Here is a 20,166-nt window from a genome sequence, read left to right on the forward strand (position 1 = left end):
CAACTTTTTCAATCATTTAAAATTGCAAAAAACCAGTCTTAGCTCTCTGCTGCACACAACCAGGCAGCGGGCTTGCTTTAGTCTGCAGACCGTTTGCTGACCCTGCACTAGATTCAGACATTTGCGCTCATGTCTCTATAAGAGAACCTAAAATAATTCTTTGTAAATAAATGAACAGGTATCAAAAGCCCATATAATTGCAAGCAGTCCTCTGTATCCTCCAGTTTCCTATCTGCAGATTCAACTAACTTTGAATAAAAAAAAATATGGGAAAAAATTCCCAGAAAGTTCCAGAAAGCAGAAACTCCGGTTGCTGTGCGCTGAGCACTGCACTGACTCCACATGAGGGAGTGTGTGTAGGCACACACTACTGTATATGTGTGTCCTGCACGCAAATACAGGTCATGTGCAAGCGCTTCACCGCTTTACACAAGGGCCTCGATCATCCGAGGACTTCGGTGCTACCCGGGTCCAGGATCCGATCCCCATGGATACTGAGGGACAACTATACAAAGAATATTCCAGAAGTCTCAGTGTCCAGAGAGTCAAGGACACCAGAAGGGTAAGGACCAACATCCCTGTCATGTCTGCCTTCCAGAGAAAGAGGAGGCAGGATTTCGGGAAGTCTCTGAAAAGGGGGTGCTGGAAGCCAGAGCCAGAGCCATGTCACCAGGGAGAGAAGAGGCCCTCACGTCCTGTCAATTCTGAACCTCCACCCCCTGCATAGCTCTGATGCGTGTGCCCTGCACCTCCCTGATTCAGGGTCTTTGGACATTTCACAGAGAAAGGGACACCTGTGGTGAGAATATTGGATATTGGATAGACATTTGGAGAGATATTTCTCCAAAGAAGATGTACAAGGAGCCAATAAACACTTGAAGAGATGCTCAACATCATTAGTAATTTGGAAAATAAACTTAAAAGCCAGAAGATACCAGTTCACACCTACTAGGTTGGCTATAATAAAAACCAAGGAAAATAACAAGTGCTGATGAGGATGTGGAGAAATTGGAACCCTCCTACACAGCTGGTAAGAAGGAAACATTAAGCAGCTGCTGTGGAAAACACTTGGCAGCTCCTCAAGAAGTTAAACATGCAGTTACCATATGACCCAGCAACTCCACTTCTTGGGTAGGTATCTGAATGCTACCCAAGAGAAATCAAAATCTACGCTCACGCAACATCATAGCAGCATTATTCACAATAGTGAATAATGTCCACAAACATCATAGCAGCATTATTCACAATAGTAAAAAGAAACAACTCAAACATCCATCACGAGAAACGGGTAAACGAGTGTGGTCCACCCACACACTAGAATGTCACTAAGCCGTGAAGGGAATGAGGCATGGACACTCACCACAACGGGGATGGACTTCAACACACGGATGCGCCATGGAAGATGCTGGTCCCAAAAGAAGCCACCTGTGACATGATTCCATTTACAGGAAAGATGCAGAACAGGCAAATCCATAGAGACAGGAAGTAGATCAATGGTTGTCAGGGAGGGGCTTGGGGGGTGACTGGTAATGGGCACAGGGTTTGTGTTGGGAGGGGTGATGAAAACATTCTAGAGTTAGATAATGGTGATGGCTGCATATTATTTCAAATATTGTAAAAGCCACTGAATTTTACTTTAAAACTGTGAATTTTGTGTTATGTGAATTTTACCTCAATTTTAAAAAATGACGTAGCAAGTGTTGAAAAATGCCAGACAAGAGAGAAATACATGACCTATAACCCAGAACAATCCTATATTATACTTTACCTTAGAAGTAAATGTGATGTTGATTGAAATAACCAGAAAGCTAGGCTGGGAACCTGGTGAAAAATTTTCGAGTTTTTAGAAACAAACTTTGTTAATAAACAAAACACCCCTAGCATACTGTCCCTTTCTATTTGAAAACCTCCAGGGATGGGGTGGGGGAGAATACAAGCAAATCTGCTTTAGAAATGTCAAGACATTTGCAAAGAGGTGCCTTGTAACCGGAACCAATGGTGGCGCGTGGACAGTGAGCGAGAAATGAACAGCTAGGACAGGCGTCTCGCCGTCAGGAATTCAAAACTGAAACATGTCTCAGTTCAAGAGTCGAGAGAATTGTAGACTTTCCGGCCCAAGTCCTAAGAGAACATCATCACTGGAGAATAAGCAGGTAGTTTCTAAAAGATTCTATATTCAGGTAACGTTAAAAATGAAAAACCAGATTAGGTTAGTGTCTCACATGTCTTAAAGGACATTAAGAAGAAAAATATCCACTGAATTTAAAGTGGGAGAAAAGCGCAGATTAAAGATGGGTGACTTTATCCATGATTAGGTCATCGGAACTCGGGCGTTAAACTGCTTGCATACAGAAGGGGTCTTCACTGCACTGAGAAGTCACCCACGTGACAAGGACAGAGGGTCAAGCGCGGGATCTAGAGGGGGCACGAGCGGGCTCCCTGCTGAAGCTGGCAGGAGCAGGCTCTGCAACGGGACCCAGACCCCTTTGCTGGCCTTGGAGGACGACGGCGGGACTCGGCAGGGGATGGATGGAGGGCGGCCCAGAGGTTACATCGGACTGCCTGGCCAGGCCTCTGCTGGGAAAGCGGCAGGACGAATGCTTTGGTGGATTATCAAGGTAGCAAAGAGGTGAGTGCCACATCTCAATGGGGAATTCAAGGGGGAGGGAAATGCTGTTGCTATATGAGAATCGGCTCAGTCAAGGCGACAAGAGTGAACTTGTGTGGGCACAAACCGGCTGCAAGGCAGGGCCTTCCCCAGAGGCACACACGGGCATGGGCGCAGCTCTGGTGACAGGCTGGGGCTGAGTCAGGCACATCAGGACGGTGAGACAGACAGAGTGGAACTGACCAGGAAGCAGGGGCTGGCCCAAGGAGAGGGTCCAAGGGGCCCGAGAGCCTGCAAATGCCCAGGCAGAACCAGACAGATGTGCTCATTGTGCACTTTCCTGAGAGGAAGACACGCATTCTCACCCGGTTGTCAAAAGGTCTGTGGCCTGCTACTTTCTGAATGGGACCAGAAGTTGAGGGTAAAGGACAGGCATAGTGTGACAGCCCCATGGTGTGGAAGTGAGAGAAGGTGGTGCCAGCCGGCCATGCTGGAGGTGGCGTAGGTACAGGGAAGGACATGAGTGGATAGTGACCTTCAGCACAAGAACAGAGCGTGGAAGTAATGAGAGAAAGCTAATGCAGGAGCGAGGAAGCCCCTTGGACCCAGCTATTCCCCTTCCGAGAACTTGCCAACACTTCAAACACATTCACAGAGATGCTCAGACAAGGCTCTTAACTGCAGCGTCACTGAAAAGAGATTAAGGCCCCTGGCCAAGGAGCTAGTTGGACAGCGCAACCAGGGCTGCGCAGTGGACTCTCCTGCAGCTCCATGGGGAAGAGGAGGTGAGCACGTGAAGAGTGATGAGGAAGGACACGGACTAAATACTAGATGGGAAAAGGGGGGCTGTAGGAAAAGTGGTTAAAATATGATCCCTTTTTTGCCCCCCCCCCAAATTAGCTCAGTCGTGAAAAGAAGTAAAGCACTGATACTCACTCGCTACAACTAGTGGGTGGACCTTGAAAACATCTCTGAGCAGCCAGACACAGGAGGCCACCCAGCATGTGGCTCCAGGTATGTGACATGTCCAGGACAGGCACATGCACAGACACAGGAAGTGGGGTAGTGGCTGCCAGGGGCTGGGGAGGGGGACGAGGGTGACCACTAAGGGAGATGGGACTTCTTTTGGGGGCGATGAAAGGCTCTGGAACTAGACAGTGCCGACAGTTGTGTAACTTGGTGAGCACACCCTAAATCACCACACACTGCCATTACTTGACATAGGCTGTGCCCCCTGAAGAACACCCTGGGGTCAAGTGCTATATTCACTCACATATTAAATAGGAAGTCCTATGGGAAAGGTGGTAGGGCCAGCTGCCCCTGTCCTCCAGGAGCGTACAACTGAGAATAGGAAACAAGACACATGAACCACACCATGTCCAAGTAGCCTTGTGATGCTAAATCTACGGGCTGTGCCGATTCAGGGGTCACTGCCACTTCTGCCACTAATTAGTTCCATGGTCGCTAACTAGGAGGTGATTCTGTCATCCAGGGGACACTTGGCCACATCCAGAGACACAGTTGTGCCAGGACTTGGGGGTGGGTGGGTGCTTCTGGCAGATGGAGACCCAGGATGCTGCTCAACACCCTGCAGTGCCCAGGACGGCCTCCCACCCTCCACCAAGAATGAGCTGGCCCCAAACGTCAACAGCGCTGACAAGGAAAAGCCCCGCCCTAGTCTGGCATTTTCCCAGTCAGCTCACCAGTTAAAACCTCAAGGCTCGGTGGTGAAAGGGCACTGAAGAAGGGTCTTTGGAGAAGAGTAAGACTGTCATCAGTAGTCACCACATTCTAGAGAGAGGAGAGAGAAAAGTATAAGGCCTGTTTAAGGGATGGCCAGCCCATTTGGAGAACTAGTGGAAGACGAGGCAATGAAAATGGAGATGGGGCTGGACGGAGACAAGTCTCGAACCAAGCTCAGTAGGATGTGGTTATGACAAAGCGGAGGAGCCAGGCCATCATCTGGCCAACAGACGTAGAGAAACCACCCATCTCGTCCTCTGGACACAGCCCAGGAGAAATGAGGCAGGCCGGGGGAGGGGATGAAGATATCGGTAAGAATCTCTTCCTCGTGAGACAAGGAACCCAGTCTATGCAGGATATGAGGTGATGTGGCGTGGCGTGCCGGTACTGGTGCTATACTGGTGCTGAGCTGGGTGCTGGGGAGACAGCACTCCCAGGACAGGAGAGGAGGGCGGGGCCCCTTGCAGCAAGCAGGAGAGAGGACTCCAGTCACCTCTGCAGCTACAACGGGGACAGAAGCTAGGCTCTGTAGACACCACAAAGGGAAGGGGAGAAGCTTCCAACCAGAAGTCTGGTGAAGGCACCACCTTGTGCTGTTTCTGCTGCCAACTCCACCATCCCGTAGTGTCCAAAATAGCCGCTCACCGTTGGACCTGTCCCTTGCACACTGGGTCGCTTCAGCGATTAAGGCCCAGCTGACAAATACATGCCCAGTGTGACCTAAGGCCAGCAATTAACTGAGTCACACGGGGCTTCCAGAAATACTTTCTATTTACTCCCGGTTGTCATTTTAAGAGTTGGCTGTATGACCATACCATGATTTACACGACTGGCCAGCTCCTGAAATAATATCCCCAGCTTATGCTTTAACTTTGTATCTGAGTGTCAGTGGCCAATGGTTGCTAACAATTTTTAAATTTTCTAGCATTTTCTTCCCTCTTAGCTTTTCACCTGATGATATATGAAAACATTCAAAATACTCAACTCATTATAAAATGTTTGATATTTGGAGCTCCAAAATATTTGCTGAGTAGACGGAGTGCCCTGAGCGCTCCCCACATAACGAAGTCCCTCATAAGTCCCTTCATCAGAGAAAATGAAGAGTTCTCTGAAAAAAGCGGAAGCCTATCCTTTAAGCTGATTTCTGCGGGTCCAGAATTCCAAATCTATTTTTTCTCAAAGCAGGCTGCATCTGCCTGTACACATTCCAAGAAGAACGGCAGAGGTGGGAAAGCACTCTGTGTTTTCTTTGGGTTCTCCCTGGTCAGGGTGGAGCTGGAACATATTTGTGGGTTGGTAATTTTTTTGGAAACTGCTTCTAAGGCCTTACCCCACGAATCACCTTTTGGACAGAAACGTATCCTAGAAACATGGCGCTGTTTCTAAAAGATAAACAGTTTGCATTTTTAAAATGTAAGCATAATTAAGTGCTAGTATGACTTTAGGAATGGACTTCTGAATCAGTAGGGTGATTTTAGCACATTTCCAGGGAGACAGGTGCTCCTGAGTTGAGCCTTCTGCCTTTCTATGGGGAGTGGTCTTGTCTGGCAGGTCTGGTCTTGGTCAGGCTGCATGTGTCCCCGTGCTCAGTCCTCGAGTTACTCCCCCTGGGCCTGCAGAGTCCATTTCCAGTTTCTCCTTCCACCTGAGAATCCCTCAGTACCCCCTCTGCCCAGCGTCATACACAAAGGCCAAACAGTGGAACGACCCAAGCGCCCGTGGATGGACAAACCAATGAATAAACACAATGTGGTCCACCCAGAAGATGGAATATTATTCAGCCTTGAGAAAGAAAGAAATGTTGACACCTGCTACAATATGGATGAATCTTAGGGACATTATGCTTAGTGAATTAGCCAGACACACACAAAAAATACTGTGTGATTCTACTCACAGGTCGTCCCTGGAAGAGTCAGAACCACAGAGACAGGAAGTAGATGGTGGAGCCAAGGGCTGGGGGAGGGGATGGGAGTCAGTGTTTCATGGGGAGAGAGTTTCAGTCTGGGAAGGTGAGAAAGTTCTGGAGACACATGGTGGTGGTGGTGGTGATTGCACAACGATATGTACTTACTTCGACCAAACTATACACTTAAAATGGTTAAAATAGTAAATTTTATGCTTCCAAATTCTGTATTTTGCCACAGTTTAAAACACTTCCCTCTGTGTCCTGCTCCTCGGGTTTTGATGGCTGTGCCCTGGCCCTCTCTGCTCCCTCCCCACCCTCTCCGTGGGTGATCTCATCTGTTTTCCTGACTGAAATGACCGACTGTCCGCTGACAGCTCCCAAATCCCGACCTCCAGCCTGGCCTGTCCCTTCAGCTCCAGAGGCCGCCACTCCACTGTGCACACTGGGAAACATCCCCACTTCGCTGTCCCACCAATGGTGGCTCAAGCCAGCCAGGCTAGTGACTGAATTCATGACTCTCCCACCCCAAAGCAGCTTCTCCTATGGTCCCCCACTCATTGAAATGACATGTTCCACCTGATCCCCAAAGCCAGACACCTGGGAATTGCTATGGGATTCTCTTGTCCTTTGTCCCACCGCAAGTCACCGGGTCCCCAAAGTCTCTGTGAATCCCACAGCTCTGTCTTACCCAGCACCCCACCACCCGTTGGGGCTGTCAGGCAGGTCCTTGTAACCATTCACCTAGATACGGCAACAGTAATCTCTCCCCCGCCAACCTCCAGACACCAAGACTTCCGATGCATCTGCCAATATCATGCCTGGTCACAAAGCTGCTTTCCCACACACCTCTCAGCCCAGTGCCAGAGACACAAATCTCATCTGTCCGTGGGGTTGCAAACATTTTCTGTAAAGGCCCAGACAGTAAATATTTTAGGCTTTGAGGTCCGCATTCTGCCTGTGTCACAAACACTCAACCTTGCTGTTGCCTTGCAAAAGCTGCCAGAGATGGGAAGTAAGTGAATGGGCGCGGCTGTGTTCCAATAAAACTTCACTTACAGAAAACAGGTTGCGTTGGTCTATACCTGCTCTCTGCTAATCTTCCTCGTACCCTGCTTGCTGGAAACACAGCCATGCCGCTACTCACCCCAGTGACAGCCTGCAGGACACCACTATCCAGAATCAGCTCAAATCCATCACCCCTCTTGGCCCCTCCAGGGAGAGTGGCCTCCCTCCTCTATGTGCTCACTCACGGTGCACACAGAGACATCCAGCATAGCCCCTTTTTAAAGCCGGCTTCCTTTCCTAGTGGTAATCTGGTCTCCATCATCTCATAGGATGAATTTCTAGTACGAATGGATGATGAGCAATTGTCAGAGGCCCAGAAAGCAGGTCTTCTGGCTAACAACTAAACACCACAGATCAGACAACTACAGGCAGAAGAGAAATCAGGTCTAATTTATACTTAGAATAGATTCTAGACTCTTCCCCATGGCCTCTGAGACCTTCTGCCTGTCCTTCTGCTCACCAGGGATTAGACACACAGCTGCCTTTCTCTTCCTTGACAAGGCCTGGCTGATTCCTCTTGCCCTGATTCCCTCTTCCAGGACCTTTGCACCTGCCTCCTGCCTCCTGCCTAGAAGGCTCTTTCCTCTGAAGTCCACAGGGTCTTTCTCTCTCACAGTGTTAGTCTCAGCTCAACTGTCACCTCCTGAAGAGTTCCCTGGACACCAGTAGCCGGTTCTTAAATTCACACATGCATGCAGGCACACACACACTCAAAATAATACAAAGATCTTAGTAGAAATACGCTTACTGTATATGGCAAATCTGGCTTCATTACATGGTAAATGGCAATTGCTATATTGGGCCATTGCATGTAAGTTCTACATATTTTTAATGGCTTTATAATTTTTAAATACAGACTATGGAAGCTGTCATGTGATTCACAGCATCCAAAATCCACTTGCTGCATGTGTAATTTACAGGTTTTGGGAGTCAACTTAGTTTTCAGAAAGTCATAGCATTCACAAAAATGAAAAATAAGAATAAGGAGTTGCCGGGGCAGGAAATGGGGTTCTCAAACATACAAAACCCATGTATCATAAAAAAGGAATGCATTTCAGAAAAAAAAGAAGTGAGGTGGAGCAAGGAGCAAGGCCAGGCTGTCTGCCCCTGAGGGCTTAACTCAAGTCCTGGCACGAAGACCAGGCCAGGTCTCACCTCCAAGGGACTGACTCCAGACGTCTCCTAGTGGCATTGAGGAACTGGTGATACCAGAGAAGGGCAACCTTTCTCAATGTTCTCATCTCAGAGTCTGCCTGCAGGGCTGGTCACTCAACAAAGTCCACCCAAAAGTGTGATGTATGGGATGTAATTTCAGAAGGATCTATACCACAGCCAAGATGTGAATGACTTGTTTCATTTTTGCAAAGAACTTGCATTTGCAAAGTAATACATTTGTACCAGTGAATTTCTATGCTAACAGAAGGGCATTCCCCACCCTTAAACGGACAGTGTAAGACCGAGTCGGACATGTCCACTCAACGACTACTCAACATTTGGTACTGGACAGGAAACCAATACAAAAAACATCTCAGGCCACTTCTGCTTGTCCCAGGAAAAATAGAAATAATGGTTGGAGTGTTGTCCTGTATACCAAAAGGTTGCAAACTCAGTTTCCGATCAGGGCACATACCTAGGTTGCAGGTGCGATCCCCATGTCGGGGCACGTGGGGGAAGCAATTGATCAATATTTCTGTCTTACATCAATTTGTCTCTCTCTCTCCCTAAACCCTTTACTTTTTAAAAAACAATAATTACTCTTTGCGGAGTACCAGGCCCTATGCTAAACAGTTACGGATATTAGTTCTAACAAAGCAATCACAGAGCTACTACCAACCCCCTGTCTTTCCAGGCCCTAAAGCCACTTCCGCAGCACATCCTACATCCGACCTTCGGCTCCTCCTTCACTCTTCCCTCCGCTGTATTCATCTGATCTGGTCTGTACTGGGTCTCAGAGCTGGTTGTATGTGCTGGATAAGGAATTACTCTTAATTTCTATATGCTTTCCCATAGCTGTGCAGAAAAACATTTATTTATTCATTTAACAAATATTTACTTATTCTGGCATACAGTGCCAGAATTATTCTCAGTGCTGGGAATATGGACATTAATAAAACAGCGCTTCTTTCCCTCACTGAGCTGGCTTTCCAAGAGGAGACAATGATAATAAAATCAATAAGCATAACATACGGAGTATTAGACAGTGATGAACTCGAAGGAGGCCAAAAGTACATCACCTTCAAGTGGGAAGGTAACATTTTGAAAAGGTCTGAAGGCAGTGAGGGAGGAGCAATCTCCACCCCCCACCACTCCCGGTACCTGGGCCAAACTCTTTCCAGGCAGAGGGTCTGGGAACTTCTGGGAGGCTGGCATAGGGTATGTAGTTGGAGACAAGGCCAAAGAGATATTGGGGTGGGCAGCCAGGGTAGGGGGAGAGTTTGGGGTGGGGGGAGACCTTGGCTTTTGTTCTAAGTGAGATGGGAGCTATGGGAGGGTTTGAACCAAGAAATACACAACAGGACACAATATGACCCCCGCCCCCATTGGGTGAACAGGCTAGAATCATCTGGGCAACAGGTGATGGTGTCTTGGAGTAGGGGCTGGCAGTGGAGGCTGCCAGCCGTGGTTGGATTCTAGGTCCCCACCAAAGGTGGGGTGGGTTATTTTGCGGATGACTTGAGAGAAAGAGGAATGGAGGCCAACGCCAAAGTGTTGACCTGAGTGGCTGAGAGAAGTCAGCAGACACTTAAAAAGGGAGGACAGAACTCAGGAGAAGTGCGTTTGGCGGGGCACAATCTTGGTCTCAGCTTGGTCACCTCATGTTTAGATTGTCATCTGAATCCATCTGGATGTGTCCAGCAGGCAGCTGGCCAGATTTTTCTGCTAGGAAGCTCTTAGAAGCCTGAGTCCTCACTGGTGATCTTGGTCTGAGCTTCCCCAGCATGAATTGTTCCAGACTCACCTACTTCGTATTCCACATCCTACTACCCAATTCTGCATCGTCCTCTGCTCAAGTTCTCCCACTTTTAGTTTTTCCTTTAAGAATTACTTTGCTGATCTTGGGGTTTACAAAAAGCATGGAGGTAGTTTTCAATTTTCTCTCTAATTCCCAACACATGTGCCACTCATTCATTCATTGGATGAATGAAGCACACACTCCGTGTCAGGCACGTATCTGAGAGAACACGGGCTGTGGTAGAGCTGATTGCCATTTACATTCTAGGAAGGGGATCAAAATGCTCTTTTTTATATATAAGTTCATGCTTCTTTATAATAATACTGAAATCCAGACAGCTCTGAAGTTTTCGGTAAACTTGGCATTGACTCATTTGGCAACAAATCTGACCCAAAGTGGCCCGAGGTTGTTGACGGTCCTTATCTACCCCATTGAATGGGAATCTGTATACAGTTTCTGCAGAGATATGAATGTGTGTGGCAGGTGTGTCCCAGCTAGGAATTTCAGGCACTGGGTCAGAACTTGTACTTCCCTGTCCCGGAGTTTATGAGGGTCCCCAAGCAAGGCAGTTTCCCTGAAAACTTCTTGTTTTGTCAATACCTCACATTTTACAAATAAGTAGGTGTGTATGGGGGGAGCATATTATTTAAATAAGTGGTCAACCTGCAGTTTATTAAAAAGAGTCAAATATATTATGGTAAGATATGGTTCCTTTAGGCCCTGGAATTTTATGAGTAAAATAACCACACATAACTATAAAAATCCTACAAGTGCCCTGGTTGGTGTGGCTCAGTGGAATGAGTGCCTGGTCTGTGAACCAAAGGGTCACCAGTTCGATTCCCAGTCAGGGCCCATGCCTGGGTTGTGGGCCAGGTCCCCAGTGGGGGGTACATGAGAGGCAACCACCCATCAATGTTTCTCTTCCTCTCTTTCTCCCTCCCATCCCTTCTCTCTCTAAATAAATAAATAAATAAATAAATAAAATTAAAAAATCCCATGAGAACATCCAAAATTTTGACTCAATTATAATATTAATTAAAGTTACACTAATTATCCCTGGCTGATGAAGCTCAGTGGATTGAGCGCGGGCCTGCGAACCATGCGATCTCGGTTCGATTCCCAGTCCAGGCACATGCCTGGGTTTCGGGCCAGTTCCCAGCAGGGGACTCATGAGAGGCAACCACACACTGATGTTTCTCTCCTTCTCTCCCTTCCTTTCCTCTCTAATGATAAATAAATAAAATCTTTTTAAAAAGTTACATTAATTAATTACTGACTAATATTAATTTTATAACTTGAAACTGAAACTACAAGTTAGATCTAAGGAATAAGAAGAGCCAGATAAACAATTTCACAGCATTCCCACTTCTGGTGAATGGCTGCATACCAGCAGCGCTTTTGTGATAAACGAGGTTAAAAGATGAATATTAAGGTAATCTGTGCACTTCACCCAGAAAGCAAACACCAGCTGAATTTCAAAGGATTTCTAATCTGCTAATTGGGGACAATCAATAACCTGGTTTCTGTCCTCCTGATACCCCTTTTAAGCATCTTGGATGGTTTACTTGGGACAAGAGAGGTGTGGCCCTAAAGGGCTAATCGATTTGGTATTGCTTTCACTGCGGGGCAAAGGGCTTCTGAACTCATTCCTCACCCAAGTCAGTTGGAATACCACAAGATCACAGAACAGGTTATCTTTTCCATCATATAGTATGGGAAGTCTTTTTAATAAAAAAAACTACCATGTCCCCTCCCATACTTTATGAAGCCTGTGGGAGAAGCAGCGCTGGTCATTAAGATTATGAAATTCCTTTTCTGGGGAGGGCTTACTGCCCATGGGTCAGAGCAGGTGAGTAGTCATGTCTACAGTTATTCAAGTTAGTTCAAGTTTTTAAACTTGAGTGGGTAATCAGTCCCTCTACTCCCCAGGACAGAGGGTTAGGGTCTTTATAAAAGCAAATAAAAAATATTTCAAAGGCAGAAAACTGTACTTGAACAACAATAAAAAATATTTCAGGGCATGAAGCAAAAAGGTGAAGACATACTGACAATATGCGCAATCATAAAAACAGTTATTGATGTTTTGTGTCGTTATTATTATTATTAATACTTGTTTGTTGGGGAAGTCAGAACTGAGAGCCTTGTATAGGTTTGATAATTTGGATTTGAAAAGATAAAGCTCATTGGGACTGGGAGTGGGGGGATTTATGGAAATCTGCACTGACCGCTGATTTCACAAAACAAGGAAATGACTGGACCGAGCCCTCACACGCAGAAGCAGGAATAAGGTCTACGGGGAGCGCAGCGCAGCCCAGCCCTCCTACGCATCATGCCCTAGTCCCTCATTCCTGCGGGGCAACCGGGAGATTAAAATTAGGACGACGAACCACCCGCGTCGCCGCCCTCACGGCAGGGGCAGCGCGCCCCGCGGGCTCCGTTTAAAGCCGCTCGGAAACCCAACTTTCCTCGCGCAGCGGCGAGAAAACCCTCAGGGACGGAGCCGGAGGGAGCGTCCCGGCTTCTCGCAGAGCGAAAAGGAAAGGAATAAAGAACTTCGCGGGGGGTCGGGGTGTGGTGCGGATACTGACGGGGTTTGGATTCACACACGCGCACACACACTTACACAACCGCAGGAGAAAAACGCCACGGAGGAGTTCGGGCCACAGGTTGGGCTCTTTAATAGAGTAATAAATGAATAATAGTAACTATAAAACCTTTTGGGGAAACTTCGATCGGTCCGAATGCAGGAGACAGCGGTGGGGTGCGAAGGAACGCGGAGTTCAGAGGGAGGCGGGAGCGAGGGCCAGAGGGCCGAGCGCTCCGGGGTTTGGGGGCGAAGGCGAGAAACGGGTCCCCGGGACACCGGAGTCTCCGGGACTCGAGAAAAAGTGAGAAGAGGGAGGGGTTCTTCACCAAGACCAGCTCACGGACTTTTGGTTAAAAACTGAGAAACGGGGTCAAGGGGCGCCTTCCGATTGAGTACGGTGCGGGGGGTCAAAACGAGAAGGGGGTCCCCGGGCTCCCCAACACAGGAATTTGGGGTGACGGCGAGAAGCGTCTTCGAGCCCCTCCTAACTAGAAGTCTAAGGTTAAGAGAGACGAGGGCCCCGGGGAGCCCCAATTTCACAGATTTGGGGAACGAAAGGGGTCCGCAGGAGCTTCCGGTTAAGGAAGTTTAAAAGAAGTTTGAGATAGGTCATCGGGGCGCCCCCGACTCCGGGATTTTCGGGGTAAGACTGCGAGTGGTCCGCGGGCGTCCTATCCCGGAAGTTTTATAAAAAGTGAGGCGTCAGATCCCCACTTCCCCCCGAGTTTGGTTAAAAGGAAGGAGGAGTTTCAGGGAGACTCTAAACTCAGCAGCTTCTGCGGGACTTGGGGTTCGAAGGCGGGTCCTGCGGACGCGCTGTCCGGACGTTTAGGATGGACGGCAGGGGCTGCGCTGCTAGCCCCCCAGTCCCTGTCCGGAGCCCCGCCACCCCAGCACTCCCCGCCGGGGCAGGGCCCCGGGCGATCGCATCGGTCACCTGGAGTTCTGGCCGGGAGTTCAGGCAGCGGCTCCCCCGGCGGCGGCTGAGGCGGCGGCTGCAGCGGCTGCTGCGTGTTGGTCCCCGTTGGTAAGTAACAGTCTCCACGGCTACAGTCTCTATGGCGGCGGCGGTGGCTGCCGCGGCTGCTGCTCCTCCTCGCGCCCGGCTGCCCGCCTCGCGCCGCCCGCCCGCCCGCCCCAACGGGGTGGGGCGTTGTTACCGGCAACGGTTACCAGGCTCCGTGCCCCACCCCTTCAACGGCCCGCCCATGCCCGCCTTCAACGGGCATGGGAGGGCGTGGCACAAAGGTTCTGCGGCATTCCATTGGCTGATGGTGGTGCTTGTCAGAGAGAGTGTCGCTGGGGAGGAAAAGGACTGCCGACCAGTCACCGGGAAGGGGGGCGGGACTTAGTTGGAGGCACCCACGGATACCAGAGTTGAGGAGGGAGGTTTGTGTGGGCCTGTGGCTGGTGGCGGGGATCCCGGAAGGCTGAGTTTGGGGAACCCACCTTCCTTTATTTCACAGATGATGAAGGGTGTGCATGAAAAGGGGCCACACACTGAACCTGACAAGCCCCAGGGGAAGCCTATATAGGATGGTCTGAGATTAAAACTTTTGAACTGAAAGTGGTTCAAGGCAGGTGGTCGTATCCTAGGCTGGAATCTTCCCTGACAAGTCAATCTTTACATTAATTGAGCCTGTCTATTGCCTTATTTTCATCTGCATTATTATACTTGGAATGTCAATGTAACTGTCCTTTTTCAGGACTACTCTGGGCACAAACACATCAGAGCAGAGACCACAAAATCCCCATCGTTTTGTTACCGTGTTAATTGTTAACTGTCTTATACCCACCTGCATAAAAGAAGTAAGGTGCTTTGCTCTGTATAACGTGCACCCGCGTTTTGGTGCGCATTATACACGGATTATACCCATGGGTAATTGTGTCATGTGTAATGCACATTCTTATTTTTCCCTCAAAAATTTGGGCAAAAAAGTGCGCATTTTACACAGCAAAATGTGTGTGTGTTTCTTTTTACTTTTTACCTAATCCCAGAAGTTTCTTGCTTTCTTTTCTCCTGCCTCCCTAATCTATCACCAAAGGATTTCATGTAACCCACTTATGCTTCCTCTTTTGACTGTAATATATAAAATAAGATGTAAAACTGCCATTTTATTGAGCATTTTCTCAATTCATTAGGGTTTTGCTTCCTGGCAATTGCTGTCAGTTTGGCTCAGATAAACTCATAAAAATTTTGTACAGGTTTGAACATTTCTCATATTGACAAGTGATATCCAGGCATAGTCTGGGTCCAGTGTCGGCAGACTGACCTGTGGGTGCCTAGTACCTGTTTTTTGAAGCCCATAGATTTCAATATAAAAGATTGAAAATTTTAAAATATTTTTAATCTAAATGGTTTTTAAAAATCAAAAAGAATAATCTGCCCTGGCCGGTGTGGCTCAGTTGTCTGGAGTGTCGCCCTGTACACTGAAAGGTTATATACATTCAATTCCAGCACATACTTGGGTTTTGGACTCCATGCCCACGCTACAGCAGGCGACCAACAAATCCATGTGTCTTTTTCACCTCTCTCTCTAAAAAGCAATGATAATATGTCCTCAGGTGAGAATTAAAAAAAAAGAATTATCTTTCATGAAATGTGAGAAAACATGAAACTCTTTGATTAAAAGAGTTTCATTGTCTGCTTAAGAAACTGAAAGATAAGAGTAAACTACACCAGAAGCTAACAGAATAAGTAAAACAATAAAGATTAGGGCCAGAATAAACAAAATAAAGAATAGAAAATTAACAGAGAGAGTTAACAAAAACACAAGTTAGTTTGAACTATCAACAAAATTGACAAACATTGAAGTAGACTGACAGACCCACATAAGAGAGGAGCCTCAAATTACAAACTCGTGAATGAAAGAGGGTGCATCTCAGCCAACCTAGAAAAGATGATAAAACAGTATTATGAACAATTGTATGCCAGCAGGTTGGACATCCTAGATAAAATGGGCAAATTCCTAGAAAGACATAAACTACCAAAACTGACTGGAGAAGAACCAGAAAAAATCAAATGATCCTGTAATAAGAACCTGCATTAATGATAATATTGATGATGATGATAATAATAATAATAATAATAATAATAAACAACTGCCCACAAAGAAAAACCCAGGACCATATGACTTCACTGGTGAATTCTTCCAAATGTTCAAAGAAGAATTAACACCAATCTTTCACAAACTATTCTTAAAAATAGAAGAGAGGTAATACTCCATGAGTCCCTTCTAACATTATATGAAACATATTGTCTTGTTACCAAAAGCAGACAAAGATATCACAAAAAGAGAAAACTAGAGATCAATATCCTTTTTGCTGTCCTGGCTGGTGTAGCTCAGTGGATTGAGCGCGGGCCTGCGAACCACACAATTGCGGTTCCATGCCTAGTCAGGGCACATGCCTGGGTTGCAGGCCAGTTCCCAGCAGGGGATGCACGAGAGGCAACCATACATGATATTTCTCTCCCTCTCTCCTTCCCTTCCTCTCTAAAGATAAATAAATTTAAAAAATTAAAAAACAATATCCTTTTTGAACATAGATGCAAAAGTCCTAAATGAAATACTATTAAACTAAATCCAGCAACATATAAAAAGAATTATACCCCATGACCAAGTGGAATTTATCCCCAGAATGCAATTTTGGTTGGTTCAATATAAAAAACAACCATGTTAGTAGAAATAAAAGACAAAAAACACATGATCATCTCAACAGATGCAGAACAAGCATTTGACAACATCCAGCACTCTTTCATGATTAAAAAAACACTCAGTAAACTTGGAACAGAGCAGGACTTCCTCAGCCTGGTAAAGAACATCTACAAAAATGCCGTGGTGAGTGAGACTTGTGAGGAACTGAGTGCTTGCCACCTAAGCTCAGGAACGAGACAAAGACGTCTGCTGTCACCACTTCTCTCCACCATTGAACTGGATGCTCTAAACTATCTCTACTTGCAGATGACAAGATCTTGTATGTGGAAAATCCTAAGGAACCGTTAAAAAGCTATCAGGACTATTAAAGGAATTCAGCAAGGTTTCAGAATACAAGCAAATATATTCAAAACTCAATTGTTTTTCTATACATGAGCAATGAACAATCTGAAATTTAAATTAAGAAAAGAATCCCTTATATAATAACACCAAAAACAATAAAAGACTTGGGAGCAAATTTAATGAAAGAAGCCAAGACCTGTACAAGGAAAACTAAAAGGAAAAAAAGTAATTAAAAGATTAGAGATCTAAATAAGTTACAAGACATCCCATGTTCATGGATGAGAAGAGTTAATGTTATTAAGATAGTAATACTCCCCAAACTGATCTACAGACTCAGTGTAATCTCTATCAAAATCTAGAGCTTTTTTTTTTGCAGAAATTGACAAGCTGATCCTCACCTTTATGTGGAAATGCAAGAAATCCAGAATAGGCCAAACAATCTTGAGAAAGAACAGAATTGGAGGACTCACACTCCCGCATTTTAAAACTTACTGTGAAAATCAAGTGTGGTTTGGGGATAAGGCTAGACATACAGATAAATGGATCACCACTGAGAGTTCAGAAATAAGCCTGTGCATTTGTAGTCCCCTGTTTTTGATGAGGGTGTTAAGACCATTAATGGGAAAAGAACCGTCTCTTCAACACATGGTGCTGGGACGACTGGGTCTCCACATACGAAAGGAGAAAGTTGGGCCACTACCTCACCCCATGTGAAAAATTAAAATAGATCATAGACCTAACTGTAAGGGCTTAAACTATGAAACTCTTAGATGAAAATACATGAAAAAAATCTCCATGGCCTTGGTTTGGCAACAGTTTCTTCAACAGGATGCTGAAAGTACAAATGCAAAAAGAAAAAAGCAGATAAATTGGACTTCATCAAAATGGGAAACTTTTGTGTTCTAAAGGAAACCAGGAAAGTAGAAATGCAGCCTAAAATGCAGTGGAATATTTTGGGGCAATAAAGAGGAGTGAACCCCTGATACGTGCTACTGCGTGGGTGAGCCTTCACCACACTACACTGAGGGAAAGATGTCGGTCACCAAAAAGGTCGCACATGGTAAGATACCACTTACACGAAATGTCCAGAATGGGCAAATCAGGGAGATAGAAAGTAGATGAATGGTGGTCAGAGGCTTGTCAACGTGAGAAACACCCAAACCTGCAAGGATTTTTATCAGTTTATTTGAGCCAAACTGACAGCAATTGTTGGGAAGCAAAACCTCAATGATTTGAGAAAATGCTCTAGAAAATAGCAGCTTTGCACCTTATTTTATATACTACAATCGAAAGAGGTGGTGATAGATTAGGGAGGTGAGAGAAAGCAAAGTGGGGGAAGCTCTGGGATTAAATAGAAAAGTGAAATGATGAACACACACTTCTGTTACGTAGGTGGGTACAAGACAGTTAACAATCAATGATTAATAGCAAAGCTCCACCCCATGTGGCTCAGAGGGTTGGAGCACCCTCCGGTACACCAAAATGGGGGGGTTCGATTCCTGGTCAGAAACACATGCCTAGGTTTCGGGTTCAATCTCCAGAAAGGGAGCATATGGGAGGCAACCAAATGATGTTTCTCTCTCATACCAATGTTTCTCTCTCTCTCTCAAATCAACCAACATACTTTAGAAAAATAAAAAAAAATAACAAGGTAACAGTAACAATGAGGGGATTTGCGGTCTCTGCTCTGGAGGGGCGGTTGGAAAAACACCTTGACATCCCAAAGCTATGTTGTCAGAGATGCAAAAAGAGAAGAGACAGACTCTGTTAGGGGAAAGATTGACCTTCGTCGGGAAAGAGTCTAGCCTAGGACGTGACTCTGCCATAAACTGCTTTTGGTTAAGTTTTCATCCCAGTCCACCCTGTGTGGTTACTTTGGTCTCTGAGTTTGTGGGGCCGCCGTGCAGGTCACCCCTGAGTTTGTCAGGCTTCGTGCGTGGGCCCTTTTGGTCCACAGGCTGGGGGAGGGGCTGGGGAGTGGCCGCTAAAGTGTATGGTATTTCTTTCTGGGGTGGTTTCTGAAAATGTTATAAATTGATTGTGGTAATAGTTGTACAACTTTGTTCATATTCTAAGAAACACCGAACTATATGCTTTCAAAGGGTGACTGTCACATTTGGGTGAGTTATACCTCACTGAAGTTGTTGTTGAATAAGCCTACTACCATATTAGTTTAAGTTCATTTCTTAAAATTGCGCAACTCACTGACGAAGTTTTTAGGTATTGTCACTGTAATCCAATTTTACCACTAGCCCTGTGGTTTTTATTGTGCAATTTTGCCCAGGGTAGGACTTTTAGGGACATATATACCATGTTATAGCAGAACCAACCGATACTATGTAGTAAGGTATTTTGGTTCCGTGTTGGTAAGCAGTAGGTTTAGGCTGGTTAAGTGACAGTTGTCCTTGATAGAGAGAAAGGACAAGGTGGGGACCTGCCAGGCTGCTTTTAAAGAAACTCCAAGGACTCTCGTCATTTAGTTAACAGGGAACTTCCTCAGTTGAGCAGCAGCCTGTAACGTCACGACTCTCCCCACTAAGGCCCAGCTTCGCTCGGCTGTCTGACACCGCCGCGAAGGCCTGTAGCTCAGTCCCTGGAAGGAGGAGACCCAAGGAAAGCGTCAGAGCAAAAGTCGGCAGCACAGGAAGCTGCAGAACCAGAAAAGCTGGGCGATGGTGGAGAGCAGGGGTGCCAGGGAGGCAGGACCTTGCTTGCTTTGTCCTCTTATCTGAAGCTCGAGGGCAAGTGATGTCAACGGGGAATCATTTATAGGGTGTGGGCACTCCTCCCAGTTTCCTTGGGACTTTCCCACTTTTAAGACTGAAAGTCCCAGCTTCTCAAAAAGTTCAGCAGTTACTGTGTGACCCAGAGGAATTGACGACATTCATCCACACAAACACTTGTCCATGAATGTCCGTAGTGTTCACAGCAGCATTACTCACGAGAGCCTCAAAGTGGAGATGACTCAGATGTGCGTGGAAGGATGAATGGATACACAAAATATGGTCCAGTCCCACAGTGGAATATTACTCAGCCGTGAAAAGGAGCAAAGCATTGACACTTGCTACATTGTGGATGGACCCTGAAAACATGGTGTTCAGCGAGAGAAGCCGGCCACCAAAGACCACAGAGCATGTGATTCCATTTACGTGAAACGTCCCAACCAGGCAAATCCACAGAGACAGGAAGTGGGTCCCTGGTTGCCGGGGCCTGGGGGAGGGGGTTGTCGAGGAATATGGGGTTTTGAGTGCAGCAATATGGGGTTTCCTTTTGGATTGGTGAAAATGTTCTGGAATTAAATAGTAG

General features: G+C 46.5%; 2 protein-coding genes across 5 annotated transcripts in view; one reads left to right on the forward strand and one right to left on the reverse strand.

Annotated features, from left to right (window-relative positions):
- RFX2 (regulatory factor X2) overlaps positions 1-13,875 on the reverse strand; it is an 82,626-nt gene extending 68,751 nt beyond the window's left edge. For all 4 annotated transcript variants that reach the window (XM_037042685.1, XM_037042682.1, XM_037042683.1 and 1 more), the window contains exon 1: positions 13,800-13,875. The gene's annotated coding sequence lies outside the window, so the exon portion shown is untranslated. The remainder of the gene's footprint in view (positions 1-13,799) is intronic.
- Positions 13,696-20,166, forward strand: part of ACSBG2 (acyl-CoA synthetase bubblegum family member 2) — a 44,958-nt gene continuing 38,487 nt past the window's right edge. The window contains exon 1 of the mRNA XM_037042770.1: positions 13,696-13,889. Coding sequence (XP_036898665.1) covers positions 13,696-13,889 — 194 coding nt within the window. The remainder of the gene's footprint in view (positions 13,890-20,166) is intronic.

Source organism: Sturnira hondurensis, unplaced genomic scaffold (assembly GCF_014824575.4).
Source record: "Sturnira hondurensis isolate 20B ecotype Veracruz unplaced genomic scaffold, ASM1482457v3 Scaffold0003693, whole genome shotgun sequence".
Classification (NCBI taxonomy): Eukaryota; Metazoa; Chordata; class Mammalia; order Chiroptera; family Phyllostomidae; genus Sturnira; species Sturnira hondurensis.